Here is an 18,980-nt window from a genome sequence, read left to right on the forward strand (position 1 = left end):
ATGTTTTTTCTCTTTTTTGCAAGAGATAGGTGATCATTTTTCTGTTTAAGATCATTTACATCTGATATGGTATGAGTTTAAAGGCATAGTTCAACATTTTGGAAAATACCATTTTTAGTTTTCTCTCCAAGATTTAGATGAGGAGAGTGATACCACTCTCATGTCTGTTTATATAAAGCTACAGCCACCAGCTACTTAGCTTAGCTTAGCATAAACACTGGAAACAAAGGGACACAGCTAGCCTGTAAAAACAATGACCGTAAGGTAAGGAGGATGACATTATCTGTTGTATTCAGCAACATCACACACAAACATAGAGTGCAAAGCAACCAGTTTGTGTCCCTGTTTAGTAAAGTTTGTCACTCGATGGGTCTCAGTATATCTAATGTAGGCCTAGTTACAGTTATTGTGTAAAAGTATTATTTATTCTCTCAACTGAAGACATTAAGCCAGTTAAAGTCACTATTTGTAGATACATATGATTATGGCATTTTTCAAATTGTTCTGTTGGAATACATTTTTGTTTGTAGAAAAAAATAACAATGGAAAATTCGTGCCGTCTTTGCTTAGCTTTTATCGTGTCATCTCAGTGTCCCTGGGTCCAGACCATTTGCCATTGTGTCTTTTTGATACTATCAGTGGGAGTCGCCATAGACAGAAATAAAAATTCTACACACTGAGCCTTTAATTTAACATTAAATGCTACTTTTTTGTTTTAGTGGTTTCCTTTCTTTATTTGGAATAAAACTCCCAAACTGACACATTTGCATTGATGACATGCATTTTTCTGATTTAATATCCCTGTTCATTAAAAACACACAAAACAATCATTATATTAATCAGTACTCTGCAACATTTCATTGTGTTTTGACTTCACGTGCAGCACCATGAAACACAGAGAGGGCAGAGTCAGTAACATGGAAGATATACGTTTTTAGGACACCAACACAAGGGGAGTAATACATCATAATCGCAGATCTCTCTCTTCCTCATCCTCCCTCGTCATTGAGCCAACCAATCCCTTCTTACAAGATCTACATGCCCCATCATGTATAGCTGCCAGTCACATGTCATGGATGTCATGGTGGAGCATTACACCATAGGTCACTGGGCGTAAACCACTACTGAGTAGTATCTGAAAAGCTGAAATTAATATGTCTCAGTGCAAGAGAGAGATGGGATGCACTTAATTTAAGATAACTTGTGTTGCATTAGAGCAAAACTAAAGAACTTGTGCTTGCATATGTCCATTTGAATCCAAGTCTAAATATGTGTTTTTGTGTCTCTTTCCAGTATTATCTCTACCGTTTACAGTTTCCTTTAGTGGGCAGTCTAGAGTCCTATTTCTGAGCTGTGGCCTCATTCCAGCTTTGAAAATGCAAAAAACTGCAAACACAGGCCAACAGCTGCCAAGTCACTAGGTCACTCTGCAACACGGAGGTGATGAACTGGGAGAGAGAAAGAAGGAGACAGAAATATTAAGTAGAAAAGACAGAGACAGGGGATCTGATAGAGAAGCAATAGGGATGATTACATCTAAAACAAAGCAAAGAAAGGGGAAACGTGGATGGTAGGGAAATGGGAGCAGTAATATTACACCAAAGTTTGCAAATAAACTAGAGAAATAGGGTGGAAAGAGGACTGAAAAAGAGAAAAAGGAACATGCCAGAAAACAATGAAAGGAACTAGAGAACAAACAGAATAAAGGCAGAAGGCCATACCAAACAGGATGAACATACCAGTCTCTGTAGAAACCTTCCCCATTTCAAACTTTCTTTTCTGTTCCTCCAAACAAAAGCTGGACATAAAAACATCATGTCACAAGCTTTTTTAGATTTGTTGGTGTGTTTGAACCAAGGAGTTTAGCTAGATTAAGATATTTTACATGGGAATTCTGTGGAAATCTCTTTTAGAATATCCTGGAAATATTTTGGACAAACGGACACCATTGCTGGAAGATTGCAACATTTAGGGAGACCAACAAGTCATAACTACCTTTAGGGATGGTACCTGTTGACTCTGAAAAGAATAAACATAAGTTAAATTTTCTGTATTTACCTAAGTGGCAGAGAGAAGAACATCGGACTCTCGGCTCTTTCTGTTAGGAATCAGAAGACACAATAAGAGGTTGTTAGTTGGGAAAGAGTTTAGGAAGCAGACATCACTAACGCACAGTAAGACGTAGTTGTGTAAGTGCTCCACAGTTATTTACTCGCCTTTCTCTCTTCTGAGAAAACGTGGTTTAATATGGAGATTTGATGTAACCAAGCAAAATGGTGAGATAACCCACTCTGCTTTGTCTTTTTTAGTTTTGCATCACTTGACTTTAATGTTGTTAATCCGGAGTCAATCAACCAATGTTAGGAAGGAAGGAAAACAAACGATTTGGTGTGTGCATGATTGAATATATGCTCTTCAATCAAACCTAATGTGTTATTGTGCACTCCTGCCAGGAGTGGAAGGAATCAAGCATTAAATGGAAGAAACATTATGAAGAATGATTTGTTGTGCAAGACTTGAGTGATGTTTTTGTTCAGTGAAACATTTTCACATGCCAATCGGCCAATCTTCCTTGATTAAGTGAAACAATGTCTTACCCGTCATTTTGAAAACTCACTTGAGGTGATTTTCAATGAATCTTTTTGAATGTTTTCTGTTTCTTTAAAACGTTGAGAGCTGAAACAGAAAAAAACAATGCTTGAATGGAGGCTTTGGTTTCCGAAAACAGCTTATTTGAGTCCAGGGTTGGGTTGCACCAGCTATTCCTAAATCCTATTGAGTTTGTGTCATATCTTTGCTTAGTTCTAAGTAACTTTTAGCTAGTGTCACATGTTTATCTCAGTGGAGTTCCAACATTAAAGATGAAGGAGCCAGTAAATACTCACTCAACACCAAATAGTTATATGTAAATCAGTAAAATCAAACCCTTAATCAAAAGCAATTAACTACGTAAACAGGAAGTCACTTTTGCATAACAAACTGTAATATAACGTCCGAAAATGACAGTTTTAGGAGTCCAGGTGAAATATGACACATACCAGATAAACCTAGGAAGTAAATGTAGGAAGGAATCTCTTTACATATGCATACATGGAGGACTATGCTGCGTTCCATTTGCCTAGGAAGTCTGTGGTTGGAACTGGGAATGACATGACACCTGAGTTGACCGTGTTCTAGTTACAAGTCTAAAACGCATGATTTTTAACAAGGTGGAGGGACTCTAGCCGGGTTAGCCATTGTTAGCCATACCGGATGATATCAATGTGTTATGCGGCATTTTGCAAACTAACACCATAGTAACATGTCCACATATAGGAAATGGATAGTACTGTGTGAACGTCTGTTTAAATGAGGCATAAGTTAACGTTCACTACTGTTGACGCACACAGCAGTTTAGAGTGAGCGAGAAATATTAGATGAAGCTAATGTTAACTAAACCAATGGAATTTGCACATTTAGGCTGATGTTCATGTGTTAAAATTTGAGGTACATTGTGAATTGTAATTTCACAAAGGTTTGCATTATTTTTAGATAACAGATAACGGATAAACTGTTGACCACATTACCTCCGTTACTCTGCAGTGTCATACTAGCAAACATAATGTAAGCTTTGTCCTTTGGTTCAGTTAGCTAGGTAGCAGTTATACCTGGCAATTACTGGGTGTAAATGTTTAGTCACAAATAATCTCTATGCAAGGAATTGTTTGTGTGGTCCAACCCTTTTTACTTTTGTGATGCATGAACCTGCACTTTGTTATCACAAATTTTATGTTAGGCTAAGGTTGAATTTAGGAACAGCTGTTGCAATGGCACCCGGAAGTCGCATGGTTCTGTGAGATATTGGTTTATCGTAAATGAAAAAGAAAAGTGGTATTTACTTGACAGTAGGTGCCAGGAAGTTAATACCTTAGGAGTCAGAGGACAGCTGAAAGAAAGAAAGCAAGATGGCATTTGGCCATCTTGCTTTCCTGGCTGCCAAAAAACATCTGCCAAAAATTAGAAGCCCCTGAACAACGGCGGCGCAGGGTGCCAAGCTAGCTCTGGGATTATGCAGGGAGTCAAAGGCAGAAGAAGGAAAAGCAATGGAGTGATCAAGGAGAATGGAAAGAAATAGAGGGTAGGCGATCTGATCAGCACGCAGACGTCCCAGAGAGATGAAGAGATGAAGAAAGATAAGAGGAGGGGGAGAAACAAAGAGGGTGCAAGGGAAATTAAAGAGAAGGAATTAGACATGAGGGCAAGGAGACTGCTGGAGAGGATGCGTGAATGAAAATGTAAGTGAATGAGATCTGCGTTTGCAAAAGCGAATTAAGGCCGATGGTGGGTGAAAAGGAAGCACTGACAAAGGAGTGAGAAAATGAAGATCCCTGTGTGGGAGAGAAGGAGAAAGACAGAAAGGAAAATATGGTTATGGAGAGGAACAGCCATGTAGTATCTGCCAGTAGCCTCGAGCAATTTTGTGTGTGTGCATTTTTGTTTTGGGGGATTTTTGTGTGCGTGTACAGGTGCTGGCTTAGTCTTTAAACACATGAATGCACATTTGCCTGTGTGGTTTGGCACATGCTAAAATTGAATTTTTCTTTTTTATCAGGACTTCTCTTTCTCAGCTGATGCTAGTACCTTTTTTTCATTATTCTCTATACATCACGCTGTAAGACAGTTCAAAACTATGATCTTAACATTTAAGTGAACAGACAAAGCAAAGATATTTTTATTCTCGATTGTGAACATGTGGCTTCACAATCAATGCTTCTATAGTAAGAGAATGAGGAATGACTGTATCGGAAAGCACCCTTGTTAAAGATTTCACAATTCTTCGATTTCTCTTACAACAGGTGCTCATATATACACGGAATTAGGTTTTGCTGCTAAAATCATTCCTCCTGTTAATACTGGCTGTTAAGATTCCATTCCTAATACACTTCTACTGGTCTAAATCCACAGTGCTGCCAGCCTGATAAATGTAGATAAAGGAGTTAGTGGCCACTTTCATAAGGTGCTGACATCTAAAGATGAGTAGTGCCTGCTTTAACATGCTGCTGCCACATTGGCCATTAATATCTTTCATATTGCCAATGTCAGGTCTGCATATTTAAAATATTCCCATAAAAAATAAATGTCCTCAAAATAAAATAAAATGTTATTGCAAAAATAATAATGATAATATCAAGTCAAGACTTAGTTTTGTCGAACTAAAGAGGATTAGGGCCACGTGTGCAAACAAAACATTGAAGGGTTTTTTTTTCAATAAAAAAAATTTGACTTAAAAAAAAGAATTCTGAGGTTAAAGTCAGAATTCTAACTAATCCATTTTTCACATGTGGCCCTAATCCTCTTCCGTACAATTAAAAGTGGGGTTTAATTATTGCTTACCACGAATCAGAGGGACCTATTTTGTATTAACTTTAATATCCACTTCAGAAAGGGGCCCGGCTTATTAACATTGTAATGGATACTATTCAAGCAGAACACTTTTATGGACTTTTATGTTTTCAAACATGAAAATCAACAGTGCATTAAGGGCACTTTCAAGGTGGCTGCACAGAAAACAAATCAGTTACTTAAAGGAGAATTCCAGCCAACTTTTATGTTAATCTCGACCGCTATGAATATGCGAGTACTTTTGATTGAAAAAACCCGACCTGGTGCAGGCAACACGGAGTAGCTGCAGCTACGTGTTAACGGCAGTTAACGAGGCAAATTTCTACCACACAGACCGAAACTGCTTAGCCTCCTACTCACCAACACCAGATTGTTAACACACAAAAATAAATGAGCTATCAACACACGGAACTGCTGCGTTATGATAAAACACTTATCAATAGCAGCTAACAGCTAGCAGCTAACTGCTAGCTCTAGCAGCTAACCAGGCAAGCAAGCAACCCACCAGCAAGAACAAGACAGGCTAGGTGAATTAAAACAATGTCTGAGTTAAAAAACACATCTTGATGTTACGTAAGGGCCCTGTTCATTGTGTACAGACAAAATAATTGCATTGTGTGTCTGTGTCTGTAAAACTTGCCCCGTTAACTGCCGTTTTAGCTCAGTGGAAGCTTGTACAAGTAGCTGCAGCTGCTCCGTGTTGCCTGCAACGATTCAGGTCGGGGTTTTCAATCAAAAGTACTTGCATATTTATAGCGATCAAGATTAACATAAAAATTGTCCGGAATTCTCCTTTAAAGAGTAAGCTCACCTACAGCATTATTTTCCTCCCCTCTTCTTTCTTTTAACTTCCTTTTTCCTCTTTTCTTTATGTCCTCTGTTTTGTTCTGCTCCTTCTCTCTTTACATTCAACACAGTACTAACTTGGGTTTTATCCACCCTTTATTTATTCTGGTCATTCAGCCAGACAGGAGAGGTGGGTTTTCATCTCTGCTGACACTTTTGTTTATCCTATCAAACAGAACTTCGGGTACTTTGGTCATCTCACTGTTGCTGCTGACGGATGGTGTAAAAGAAAACTTGCCTGATAAGAAACAAAGAACCTTTAGCACACTGTATCTTTCAGTGTAAAAAATAGTTTATGGGTAGACAAACAGACACTAGAAGTCTAATAGAAGAAAACATTTGGTGAGCGTGAGAAGTTTACGAGCTTCCATGCTTCCATACTTCTTGCTTATTTTTTACATTTTTCATCCCTTCTTCCACTGACATCATTTTAAAATTATTTTTTATTCAGCTTGTCTTTGACACATGGACAGCAATGCCTCTACTCCTCTGTTTACAGCTCACCCAGTCTGACTGCATCCTGTCATTCTGACACATGGCTGTGACCTAAACACACACACACACACACACACACACACACAAACACACAGGCACAAGCACCTGCTTATTTGCACATGAATGCGAGCCAGCGCATGCATACACACGTTCACGGGTACACAGAAAGTAACTAAATATAACGTCTGTTGTCTGCAGAGAAGAAGCTATGCATCCTAACCATACTTTTTCTCTATTTCTCTGTCTCTCTAGATGTTACAGCCCCAGTTTAAACCTCACAGCATTAAGCAGGTGCTGCAGAAGTTGTTCCAGGTATTTTATATTATTAATTCATCTTTCCAATACCCTGGTACTTTGAAATCAGCCAAGTCATCACTTCACACTCTTGGGCAAAGGCTGAGGGGAACAGATAATCTTTATTATTAGACGTAACGGTTTTCTTCTTCATTCTGACTCTCAATGCAGCTCAATGCTTTCACATAAGGCTGTATATTTTAACATCTCAGTCTGGTTCCTTAAGGGCAGAAGGCACTCATGTTTTTTTTATTGAGGGTCTCATGAAGAATTCACCTATGTATTGAGAGCAGGATGTATTTTTACAATCAAGTCTGAGCTGCAGGTTAGGTTATTTTATATCTCTTGCTGTTCCAGTGCTACTGTCCTATTTTATTTCCTGTGTAGCTCAAATCCAGACTGCTTTGATTCAATCATGGCTGTCTCTCGCAGGTGATTCCCGGAAGGTCGCCGTACGGCTCATGGGATCCAGGACGCTGCCTGCGTTGCGCTGTGGTGGGGAACTCAGGAAACCTCCGCGGGGCCGGATACGGGGCGACCATTGACGAACACAGCTACATCATGAGGTGAGAGGGATGAATGCAATAGATAGACGGACAGAGACCGAGACCGGAGAACGAATGCAGGGCTGTGTTAAATTAGAGCAAGACTGAAAGATATAGAGACAGAGGAGAAGATTTAGACTGAAACTGAGATAAAGAAAGCAGGGGGAGGAGGATTGAGACCGCTGGAGAGACGAGGAAGAGAGATTTCTTTGAGTGTTGTACATCTTATTTTACTGTATTTAAGGCACGTGTGTAGGTAGGGTTTAAGTGGTTGGCTATTTGTATATGATAGAAATGTATGGGCGCATTTGTGTAACTATGCATATTTATTATGTATGTATAGGGTTAGACTTTCTCTCTTTTTAAACTGATGTAAATTCTTCTTTTTGTTCAGTTGTTTAACAGTGAGCATAAATTCAATAAACCCAAACTCAGAGATTTCATGTGAGGGAGAGCACTTTAGCATCACACTGCGCTAGTATTTATAAAGAAGCAGACAGCATATGTGTGTTTCTAACACTAAATTTAATCCCACCGTTCAATGCCGACTTGTTGACAGGGAGGTCACATGACTCGTGTGAGGTCACCACTGAGAGCTTTGTGTCCTAAGAAACTAAAACGCATACATTGTGCCTCTCACATCCATGCAGAGAGGCATATAAATCTGTTTGTCCGAATCCATTCCCCCGCTCTTTTTCGCGCAGCAGTGATGGATCACAGAGCCTGATTGTTGTCTGTTGGCACGAACACACAGCTGTGTGTTGTATCCTGCAGCGTGTGTGTGTGTGTGTGTGTTGTGGCCACGTGCCTGTGGCAGGAATGACTAGTATTTTTTGTTTCTGTGTGCTAAAAGCATTAGCATCCATTAGCGTTTGCAATCCCTGTAGACCTGTGTGGGCAGCCTCCAACCTCCATCCCATGTCACACTTTCTCATTGCTGTGGTTTTGATTCTCATATGTTTTTATAATCAGGTTGGTCCCACTCACCACCACCACCCATCTCCTGTATGTCTGTCTGCCTGCCTTTTCACACTATCCTATCTGATTGTTCACTGACAGATGGGTAGGCTTACTTGGTGGCTTTTTTTCAGGTGCACGTTCCCGTTTACACAAACAGCTCACTCCTCCAGACAGTGAGTCACATCTACTGTAAACAGTAAAAGTCTGAAGTACTTACATACATTATGTAATAAAATGGTGTGCTGGGAACTGGGAATTGCTTGTCATCAGACTTGTTAAAGTTATGCATTGAACGACTGCTCTAACCATTTCTTTGTATTACCAATGACTCAAATGACTACAGCTAGGGTGAAGTGGTTTGCTGGTACCACAGGGAATTACCAGTGAATTATCACCCTACTCTGCAGTTCCACTCTTTCAGCTTATTGTTTGGGTTTTACAGCCTGTAGCTTGTCTGTACATAATGGGATAGTTGAAAAAACACTCTCTAGTTTTGTATTTCTTAAAACCAATCCCAATGGTCTTGGGCGGCGCTAAGCTCCAGATGCGGCCACGGTGGCTCTGCAATATAGTCTCTGGAAATAACTTGTTTTGGTGGAACATTTGCACCCCGCTAAAGAATACCAACACAACTATATTAAATGAAGTTAACTGTTCACACAATACAGTAACGTGAGCTATTTAAATTAGCTGGATACATGGTTACACGTAATTTGTTCTTACTGTATTTGTTCATATTGCCGTGTGTAACTTTGGCCAAAGCAAATCTCAGCAATCAGTCCCAAAACGTCCCAGTTGGATAGTTAATACCGTAAACAGAGTCATCATTCCCCGAAAGAACCAAGCAGGCCTGCCTTGTTGCACAAACCAAATTTTCTTCAAAACTTGGCATTATTAGCATGAAGCTTGCTAGGTTGAAGGTGGTTGTTGTTTCCTGAAGCCAAAGGAGTTTGGGAACATCAACACAGAGCCGAAGGTTAGGGACATTGGATGTCAGGCAATTATCCTGAAAATGTACCTTTGTTATCCAAATAATTAAAAAAAAAAATTTACAGCTTGTTGTGCTTCCTCCAAGTGGCCAAATTCAGGTTAAACACATTAAAAAGAAAAAGGTGATCTAATTCCTAAATGACACTACTTATTTTAAAAACCTTTAAGTTGGTTCCAGAAACATTCAGGAATTGCAATCAAGTCAGCATGAAATTAGATCCTGTGAAACACCTTTGGACTCCTATTTGCCTACAGTTGAAGGTCAGCACGTAAATTGCCAGCCAATAAAATTTGACCTGAAGACGTGCATCTCTTATGCTGTCCCTCCGTTTCTCCCAGGATAAACCTGGCCCCCACTGTGGGCTACGAAGAAGACGTCGGCAGCCACACCACTCACCACTTCATGTACCCGGAGAGCGCCAAGAACCTGGCGGCCAACGTCAGCTTTGTCCTGGTTCCTTTCAAAACGCTGGATCTTGTCTGGATCACTAGTGCTCTGTCTTCTGGCCTGATTCGATTGTAAGAAGAGACACACTCTCTCTCACACACACACACACACACACACACACACAGAGAGAGTTGTGAGAAGCCAGACAGTTGCTGGACTGGAACAATCTGTCAACTGTCAATCATCCAAAATTCATAGCTGCTGTAATCACATAGAGTACTGATTGAATGGGTTTAATCAATTTCTCTCTTTCTCTCTCTCTCTCTCAGTACCTACGCTCCAGTGAAGCAGTTCCTCCGTGTAGATAAGGACAAGGTGTGTATTTTTAACTTCCATTCGGAAAACCCTTTGCCCATTTTCACCCACTGGCAGTAATTCGCCGACACGTACACATCTGCAGCCACACATACAAAGAGACCTCGCTTTGCTGCAATTATATCATCCCCTCCCCATTGTTGATGAGGGATTACAGTTAGATTATAAACCTTCCCTTTGTTTTAAATAATCTTCTGCTCGCACTATAATCCGTGAAAATAAATAAACTCATGCTAATCCCTGCCATGTGAGGACTGTAAATATCTTGGCCGGGTCAGAGACACAGCGTCTTTGGGCCGATCTAAATAACTAAATTTAAAAGACTCAACGTAGCCTGAAGCCCTGTTTGTTGGGGCTGAGCATCACCAGGAGGTAGATGATACATTTGTAATTACTGTACATCGGGTAAACAGTGCGTTTACAGCAATCACAACCTCTGGGAGTATTAAAATTGAATGTTGCAATGTTGTTCGGTTGGACTATTTGAATATGCCCAAGGTTATCTTTCTTTTATTACTGTTTACATGATCTGAGTGAAAGCTTTATGTGTAAATTCAAAGGAACTTGGATTTAACCATACATAAACTAGGAATATTAAGAATCCCCACTTTGAGGATCTTTATGAAAACAAGACTGAGGATCCTTATTGAAAAACAAGCATGTAGTAAGTAGAAAGAAATACACAATGTTGACAGGAGCGCTTCTTTTTGGTAGTGGTTGGAAAAAATCTAGCAAGGTGCTCTTTGGTGCAGTGGTGGTCCATTAGCATCAGATCAGTGAAAACCAATCCCTTCTTGTTGGAGAAAAAGGCTAAAAAGCTGTTATTGATACGACTAATGCATAACGAAGAGGAAAACAACCACAACAACGCGTACAGGCCGTCTTCAGGGTGACTCACGTTGAACGTGCCCCTGGTTGAACAACATGTTTCCTCGCAACAGTGTGCAATTGCTTTTTATTTTATTATTCATTTTTTTAAAGATTTGGGCATTTTTAAGCCTTCAATTTTATGGACCGATGAAGAAATGAAAGGGGAGAGAGAGGGTAAATCACATGCTGCGTCGAGGAGGAAACCTCTATATAAGGGCGCCTGCTCTACCAGGTGAGCTACCTGGGCGCCCGGTGTGCAACTGCTTTGAGATATGTTGTCTCTCGTTTATTGGCTGTGTCACAGGAGATACCCAATCAGCAGAGACTCGGGGTAATTCAAAGGCAGAGGGCTGGCGTACACAACAGGGTGTTCAATGCACCCTCGTTTCAGTTTAACAAATGTGTTGCTATTTTTGTTGGGGCTGAACGTGGCCCAGAAATGAGACACAAATATATAGGACAAAGGCAGAAAGTGACATCATACGCAAACCACTTATATATAGTATATAGTAATAATAGTAAAATAGAACATGAATGGCATATAGTTATAGTATATGAAATAGAATAAAGTCCCAAAGTGCTAAGTAATAGTAAAAAAATATGTATTTAATTATGTTTGATTCTTAGTAAAAACTTTACAGCACGTAGACAGTATTTTACAGTATTTCCCTTTCTGACATTTCTGTCTTCCACCCAGGTCCAGATCTTCAACCCAGCATTCTTTAAATACATCCACGACCGCTGGACCAGACACCATGGGCGCTACCCCTCCACTGGCATGCTCGCACTGTTCTTTGCCCTGCATGTCTGTGACGAGGTCAGTTTCTTTCTTTTTCCGCTTTCACATAACCACATACGATAAATCCTTACATCATATTCATCCTAGGTATCCACATTTGTATTCACACACTTGCTCACCAGCACTCACTCCCCGACTCTCCTCTAGGTGAATGTGTTTGGTTTCGGGGCAGACAGCAGGGGAAACTGGCACCACTACTGGGAGGAGAACCGCTACTCCGGGGAGTTCAGGAAGACCGGCGTCCACGACGCCGACTACGAAGCCCAGATCATCCAGCTGCTGGCGAAGGCTGGCAAGATCACTGTATTCCCAGGGAAATAAGCAGCAAATCACCCTGTGTATCTACTGGTCCAACACTGGTACAGCTACAGACTCTAGAGAAGCTGCTTTAACGTGTGTTAGATATTCTTGCTTTCGCTTCCCTGCTCCAGTTTGGGTTCCCACCTTGAAGTAAACCAAATGATTGCAGTACAGAAGGAAAGACAAAACGGTCACATACCAAACAATGTTATTCCATTTCCTTTTCCTCATATTGAGAAGTCAGCCACCAATTGAGGTTCTCATCGGAGAACATTGGAACACTGGAAGTTGAGCCTTAAATTTCACACTAGAGTAATTGGCTCTTAGCTGTTTTCAAGGTTTTACCTCTAACGACCAGCGCTAGAACACAGATCTCAACTCAAGCAAAGGCTGGACAGCGGGAAACTCAACCAATCACCACAAATACTGACTTTGACTGTGTTTGTGTGAGAGAGCCAGAGAGGGAAAGATCTGACATGCAAGAGTCCTACTACTGGACTCGCCTTAGATGAGTGTGTAATACTCATCCGTTAACAAACGCACAGTACACTACCTACTGAAAAGGCCACCAAAACAGCACCGTCAGCATCCAGGGGACCATTGTTCTACAGCCCTGTGATGTCGGACAGTAACAAAGTGTGTGTGTAAAGAAGTACAGTTCTTACCCTCTGAGCACGAGGCGCCGTACTGCAAACCTGCAGACAAGTTACCCCAACGGACACAAACTGTGGAGCTATCTGAAGCCATTGTGCGGTTGAACATATTGAGACACAAGGACTAATCTTACCCCGGGCCATGAGTTTCTTAAGAAAGAATTGTTCTTCTCAAGTCCAATATGAGGCCAAACTTCAATTGCCGCTTTTCACTATCATGACTTCTCTCATGGGATTTCGGCATCACAACACGGCGTTACAAGGACGCTGTAGAACTGTTGGTTATAAGACGATAGCTGTGTGATTGCTGTGAGTTCATATAGTATGACTGTCCTCTGAACCCTGCGGGTCCTTAGCAGGCTTAGCAAGGCCTCGACACCTTGCAGCACACGCTAATAGGATCAAGGCTTTTGCCTTTTGGCCATTGTGGCTCAGAGAGATTGCTGCAACATGAGCTTCAGCTCCTGTAGAGCCAGCCAGTATTGCTTTTAAACGCCACCGACGGCCACCGGCCAAGCTGCAGTCTCCGTCCACATCCAGACACAGGGAGAAGTGTTCTGGGACGGTGTTGATTTGACGGCGTGAGACTCTAATTAGGCCAAAAGGCAGTCTCCTGGGATCTCGTGTTTGGATGGAGGCACGCTGGTTTCTGGACCGGAGTTTCATCCCCATGTGGTGTGTCAGGCTCTAATTTGGGAGACTGGAGACAGAGAGCAGGGCATGAAGAACCAGTTTGACTAAGGCAGCATGAGAAATAGGTCTTTTTGCTCCACTGTTGTTAAGGATGAAAAGGAAAGACCTTGCTACACCAACTCATGCGTCTACACAAACTGGACTGGTATTTTGGTTTTCTGAAAGGACTGAGACAAAAAGGGACCTTGCTCTGCTTCTTTTCCCTTTCACAGACCTGCCTCCTGGATCCCAGCGGAGTTGGAGACTGTCAAGAGCATTTTGACCCAGATTAAACTCATAAGATGGGGTGAAAGAAAACGGAACGGGGAATTCTTGAACCTGTCAGCAGCTGAGCTTCATTAACAACTAGCCCTGGTACACTCTCAGCCAGTCATAACTTTGTCTGGAGGGGGAGGAGCTACCAGACGCCTTAGACCTCCGTAGCACATACACTGCACTTCCCGTTCTGATATTCATGTTGACGGCATATCCTCCTACAAACTGCAGATTTCATTTGTTAGTTATTTTCACTGTTTAGATTTGGGTTTAAACTTTGGCTGGATTTACAATGTTCGCTCAGATTAGATTTTCTTTCCCGCCCAGTTGGCACATCAATGGTTTTTATCATGATTTGGTATCTCTCAAATAAGGCCTATTTACACTTGTATATCCTCCATTGTATGTTATGTACATCTTTCATGAAAGTGCTTCTAGCCAGTATCGAAAAACAGAAACGTCTGTGGAAAACAGAAAATGTGTGCCACGGAGAGGAAGAAAAATGAAAGTATTTGTTTGGCGGCTGTAAATCCATCTAAAGACGCCGTCACGGAGATGTGTTTATCAAGAAGCAGCTGGTGGCTGATAAGAAGAGTACTCAGGGTTCCTACCAGGCCTGGAAAATATAGAGAAGTGGGGATTAAATAAGTCTTTCAAGATGCGAAGTCATATTTTTACTGTCCCTTTACACCAAACTAATGTTTTTATGGGTCTGAGTGATAGTTGGTCAGTATTAATGACTCAACAGTTACTTCATGTTAGAGCTCTGGCTTCTAAAAGTCACTTCCCAGACTGGACTCGATTTAGTATTTGTGTCAGATACGGAGTAATACGTATTTGTTGGAGCTCATAGATACATACAATGTGAGTCTTAACAGAAACTTCACAGAGCACCATTTTTTTGGGGGGGTGAAAACTTTCCTAACTATTATTAATTTAGAATCTAACAGTTAGAGGTGGAGGTGGTTTTATCATTGAACAAACCACCAAATGTTATTAGATTCAAATACCGCAAACGGAAATACGTGACATCACTTATTTCCATCTGAGCCCCGCCCACATCAAAACATTACAAAAGCGCAGACAAAAACATAAAATACAAAAATCTCTTAACGGAACTGACCAAGTGTTTTTGCATTGAGAATCCAAGGGCTCACAGAAAGAAGTACATCCAAAAATATCCCTTTAATGTTACTTTAAAACTATGTAAAAGGAGGTGTATTGTTTTATAATCAAAAAACTAACTTGCCACCTCCCAAAATGGTTAGACAGCCACATTTGTGAATAGAAGCTGTGTAGGATTGAACCACATGGCAGTCTGAAGCTCATTCTTATAATGTGTAGGCGATGGGAAGGACTGTGCCTCCTCTGAAATCAAATTCTGTTGCTGTATTATTGTCTATCTATCTTGTGTATTATCGTTGGAGGATACTGTGTAACCACATGTGACTCTCATGTATTACCATTCTGCGTTATATGCCTTCAGTGTTTTTATCCTACTTTGCACATAACAGATTTTATAGGATGCTTTAGTGTTGTGCTGGCTCACTTTAAGAGTCAGTGTGGTTGAATCTAGACATATTGTTGTTTTCTTTGTCTCATACACACACACACACGCTTCTGTGCCTTGCCCTGCTGCTGGACATATCTCGCCTACAGTTGCTTTGGCCACATACATGCTACCTTTGCTTTTTTTTTTTTTGTCACACACACTAACATGTCTTTTGGCTGAGAGCTGTGCCTTCTGAGCTTCTCTCTCTCTCTCACACACACACACACTCTGCCTTCTGCTCGGGGTACAGACACCACCCGCTTTTTACTTCTTACTATTTTGTGCACTCACATTGTAGGCACATCAGGACATAAGGAGAAGTTTTTGAACATGAAGCATACACTTTTGAGGCATTTTTTTAATCTTTTATACATTACATAGTGAAGAATGGCTGGAAAGCTGCCACCTCGAGAGGGCCATCTGCTTGATTACAGCCCACAGTGTTGCAGGTACACCTGTCCTGTTTCTGTGTATCCGTTTTCATCAACACAGTGACTATAGAAGAGATGGGGAAGATGACAAAGCATCTGAAGGTTTGAACATATCCGAGTGTGTGACGCTGCTTTTTGTGGTTCTGTTTTCCTGGAGTTGTCAGCTGCTGTGGTCCTGTGTTATTGATGATTATTTCCCAAGATGCTCCCTCCAACTTCAAAATGAATATGTAAATTGTTTTGGAGTCTCTGGCAGCAGAATAACACATTCCTATCACATTCTTTCAGCCTGCGAGGAAAAGTCTTAATAGCAGACTGTGCCCCCAAACACGGCAAGACCCTGTTCCGGCACTGAAACTGTTATCAGCATCCTCAATTTGTCACCGTTGTAGACCAGAACATTGTGATCAGATGTGTGGGAGGGAGCAGGGTGATCCCTCTCTGCTGTGCTAGCTTAAATTAGAGTGGAGGTTTTACAGTACATGACACAGATCTGATAATGTTCCCTGTAGCATTTCTGACCCAAAGTAGGCCTTCTCTGCTGACGCTGACCCAATACACACATTTTCGGTTTTGTCTTCTGGAGTTAATTCTCAAAATAATTGGAAGAAGCACCAGTTTTCAGGTCAACGTCTGCACTATGACTGTGTTACGAACATCGATCAAGAAATAAAGAGCTGCATCGGTTGAGAGCATGTTGGGAAATTCTTCTTTGTGACAGTCAGATGTCCAGGGAGTGGCATGTTTTCTCAGGTGAAATCTCTGAGTGTGTGTGGTTCAGTCCTCTGATAACAGTGACAGAAACAAGTCAAATAAAAGCTGACTTGAGTGTTAAGTTTTGGTCACAACTTTAACTGGACTGGTTTTCTTTATAGCATCAGTATTTAGTAAATCTGTCTGTTCTACATTGCTGCTGGTGGAATCCAGGTTCCTTTCACATCCAGGACTATTTTTAAATGGTTTTGTCTCACACACTCTGTGCTGAGGTATATTTCGGGAAAAGCCACAAGCACTATTTGATTACCTGAAGATGTGTTACAGAGCCTTATACGACTTCACAAAGCAGCCGACACCAACCACTGGAGGTTGTCATTTTCCTGGATAGAAAAGGAGGCTCATTAAATTAAATATTTGAGCGGGTAATTAAACAAGAGTTTTTTGTGGAAATGAGCACAGTGAAAGCTGCGTTTATGTCAGAGGGAGAATACCTGTATAGCATCTCAAACCCTTACATCCATCTACATTTAAAGGAATAGTTTGACATTTTGGGAAACATTTTAAAGGATTAAGGTGAGATCATGCACACATGAGTGGAATCAATCCATTCACCTAACAAATAAGCGTTTTCCCCAAAATGCCAACGTATATACTTGCTATGTTAAGGGCAAATTGGGTTGTTTTTTCCTTCTAGCTGTGGTAGCCTAGTTAAGGCTTTATTACTTCATAACATATTAATCAGAACGTCATTACTGAGCTAGAGTTAACAAAAAATCGGAACATTTGATAAATTTGCGGTTGTCTGGCAGGAAGAAAACCGTCCCGGCCATCTCCAGCTGCAACAAAAAGTAATCACAGCTCTTGTGGCCGGGAAACAATTTTTATAGCACTCACATCTCAACGTGTTTTTTCTCTCCAGTTGCTATGGTTAACACGCCTGCAGCCTGGTGTCATTTTCAAGTAATGGAGAATAGGTTTCTGCAGCAGGGAAAGAACTTTCACTCACAGAGAAACATCCTGCCCGTCCAGGCTGTTGGCAGAGTGATATCACCTGCGACTGTTACCGGCGTGCTGTTGTGTTTGAGGCTGAGGCGAGGACAGCCTCAGACAGCTCTCTGTCAGTTCACTAGTCCGCATCGAACAGAAACAACTCTTTAGCAGCAGTCCCACATATCAAACTGTCGCTGGGGATTGTAACACCAACACTCATACCTCTGTCAGCTGTTGTGCTAGTATGCTCAAGTATGAAGTGTCAAGTAGGATTAAAGGCTGCTTAGTGAATACATCTGCCAGCAAACGTACTGCTGACTCATGAATCAGATTCTGTAGCTTTTAGAGATTGAATTGGTGAAATCTTTCCACGTGGCTGGTTTCATGCTGTCGGGATCTGTCATCATCTAGTACCGGCTTAATGTCGCATTCATCAGCAGGACTACCTTTTGGATGAGGTAGTACACATGTATTTACTACACTGAAACATGTATGATATGTGATCCAACTCTTTGTATCTTATGCTATTGTGCAAATAAAATCTTCATGAACATGAGGTAAACATCTGATGTGGTGTTTGTGGAATTATGACTTTGGTTTACACTTAGCTACTGAACTAAAATGAGCTAGGTTTCAGACAAAAGGTGTGGAATAAAATCCTGAAACTTAATTGAAGTATGTTGCTGAGTATATGATACTGTATTCTTATATCATTTTTGCAGATAGGCCTACAAGCTGGCATGTTTCCATTTTGTGACTTCATACTTTTACATTTAAGAAAAAGTGCTTTTTACTCCACTACTTTACTTACAGCTTTAGTCACTTTTCAGATGGATTTCATAGATAAAAAACACATTTCCCTAAACTAATCAGCAGTATATGAAGTTGTTTAAATCAGCACCACCTTGACATGTGAATGAATCTAATATTTAACTGAAAAAAAGTACATGTTTTAGTTCACTCAGCGTCGTTTTTGGAAATGCTCTAAAACAGCTGTGCGCTTCCTGCCCAGCACCAAACGGCTGATGAAGTGCCTGGTTAACATCGTGGGGCATTAAGCTGAAAAACTTTGTTTTCCTCAGGCGTTACAGAAGACTAAAGCCAACTAGAAGCAGTTGATGTTGGACTTACTGCAGGACACTGGAATGCTAAAAGGTTTTCTATCACGTATCAACTTAAAAAGGTGATATATGACAGTGTTGTGTCTACAGCTAGTTTTCACTGCCTGCCCCGAAGTGGCCAAAACTGTTATTGCAAACTAGAATAATTCTCACTTTTTCACACAGGGCCATGATGGTTTGGATTTTTTTTCACCTTTAATAATAAACACCTTCATTTACAAATTGCATTTTGTGTTTACTTGTGTTGTCCTTGACTATTGTTTAAATTGGTTTGATGTTCCGAAACACTTAAGTGTGACAAACATGCAAAGGAACAGGAAATGA

General features: G+C 40.9%; 1 protein-coding gene across 2 annotated transcripts in view; it reads left to right on the forward strand.

Moving 5' to 3' along the window:
• The window catches only part of st3gal2 (ST3 beta-galactoside alpha-2,3-sialyltransferase 2), a 47,548-nt gene extending 35,023 nt beyond the window's left edge, over nt 1-12,525 (forward strand). For both annotated transcript variants that reach the window (XM_034878072.1, XM_034878073.1), the window contains 6 exons: nt 6,976-7,035; nt 7,450-7,583; nt 9,852-10,031; nt 10,230-10,275; nt 11,843-11,962; nt 12,092-12,525. In XM_034878072.1, the coding sequence (XP_034733963.1) occupies nt 6,976-7,035; nt 7,450-7,583; nt 9,852-10,031; nt 10,230-10,275; nt 11,843-11,962; nt 12,092-12,265 (714 nt within the window). In that variant the 3' untranslated portion in view covers nt 12,266-12,525. The remainder of the gene's footprint in view (nt 1-6,975; nt 7,036-7,449; nt 7,584-9,851; nt 10,032-10,229; nt 10,276-11,842; nt 11,963-12,091) is intronic.
• The last annotated feature ends 6,455 nt before the right edge of the window (nt 12,526-18,980 follow it).

The sequence above is a fragment of the Etheostoma cragini genome, chromosome 8 (assembly GCF_013103735.1).
Source record: "Etheostoma cragini isolate CJK2018 chromosome 8, CSU_Ecrag_1.0, whole genome shotgun sequence".
In the NCBI taxonomy this organism is placed as follows: Eukaryota; Metazoa; Chordata; class Actinopteri; order Perciformes; family Percidae; genus Etheostoma; species Etheostoma cragini.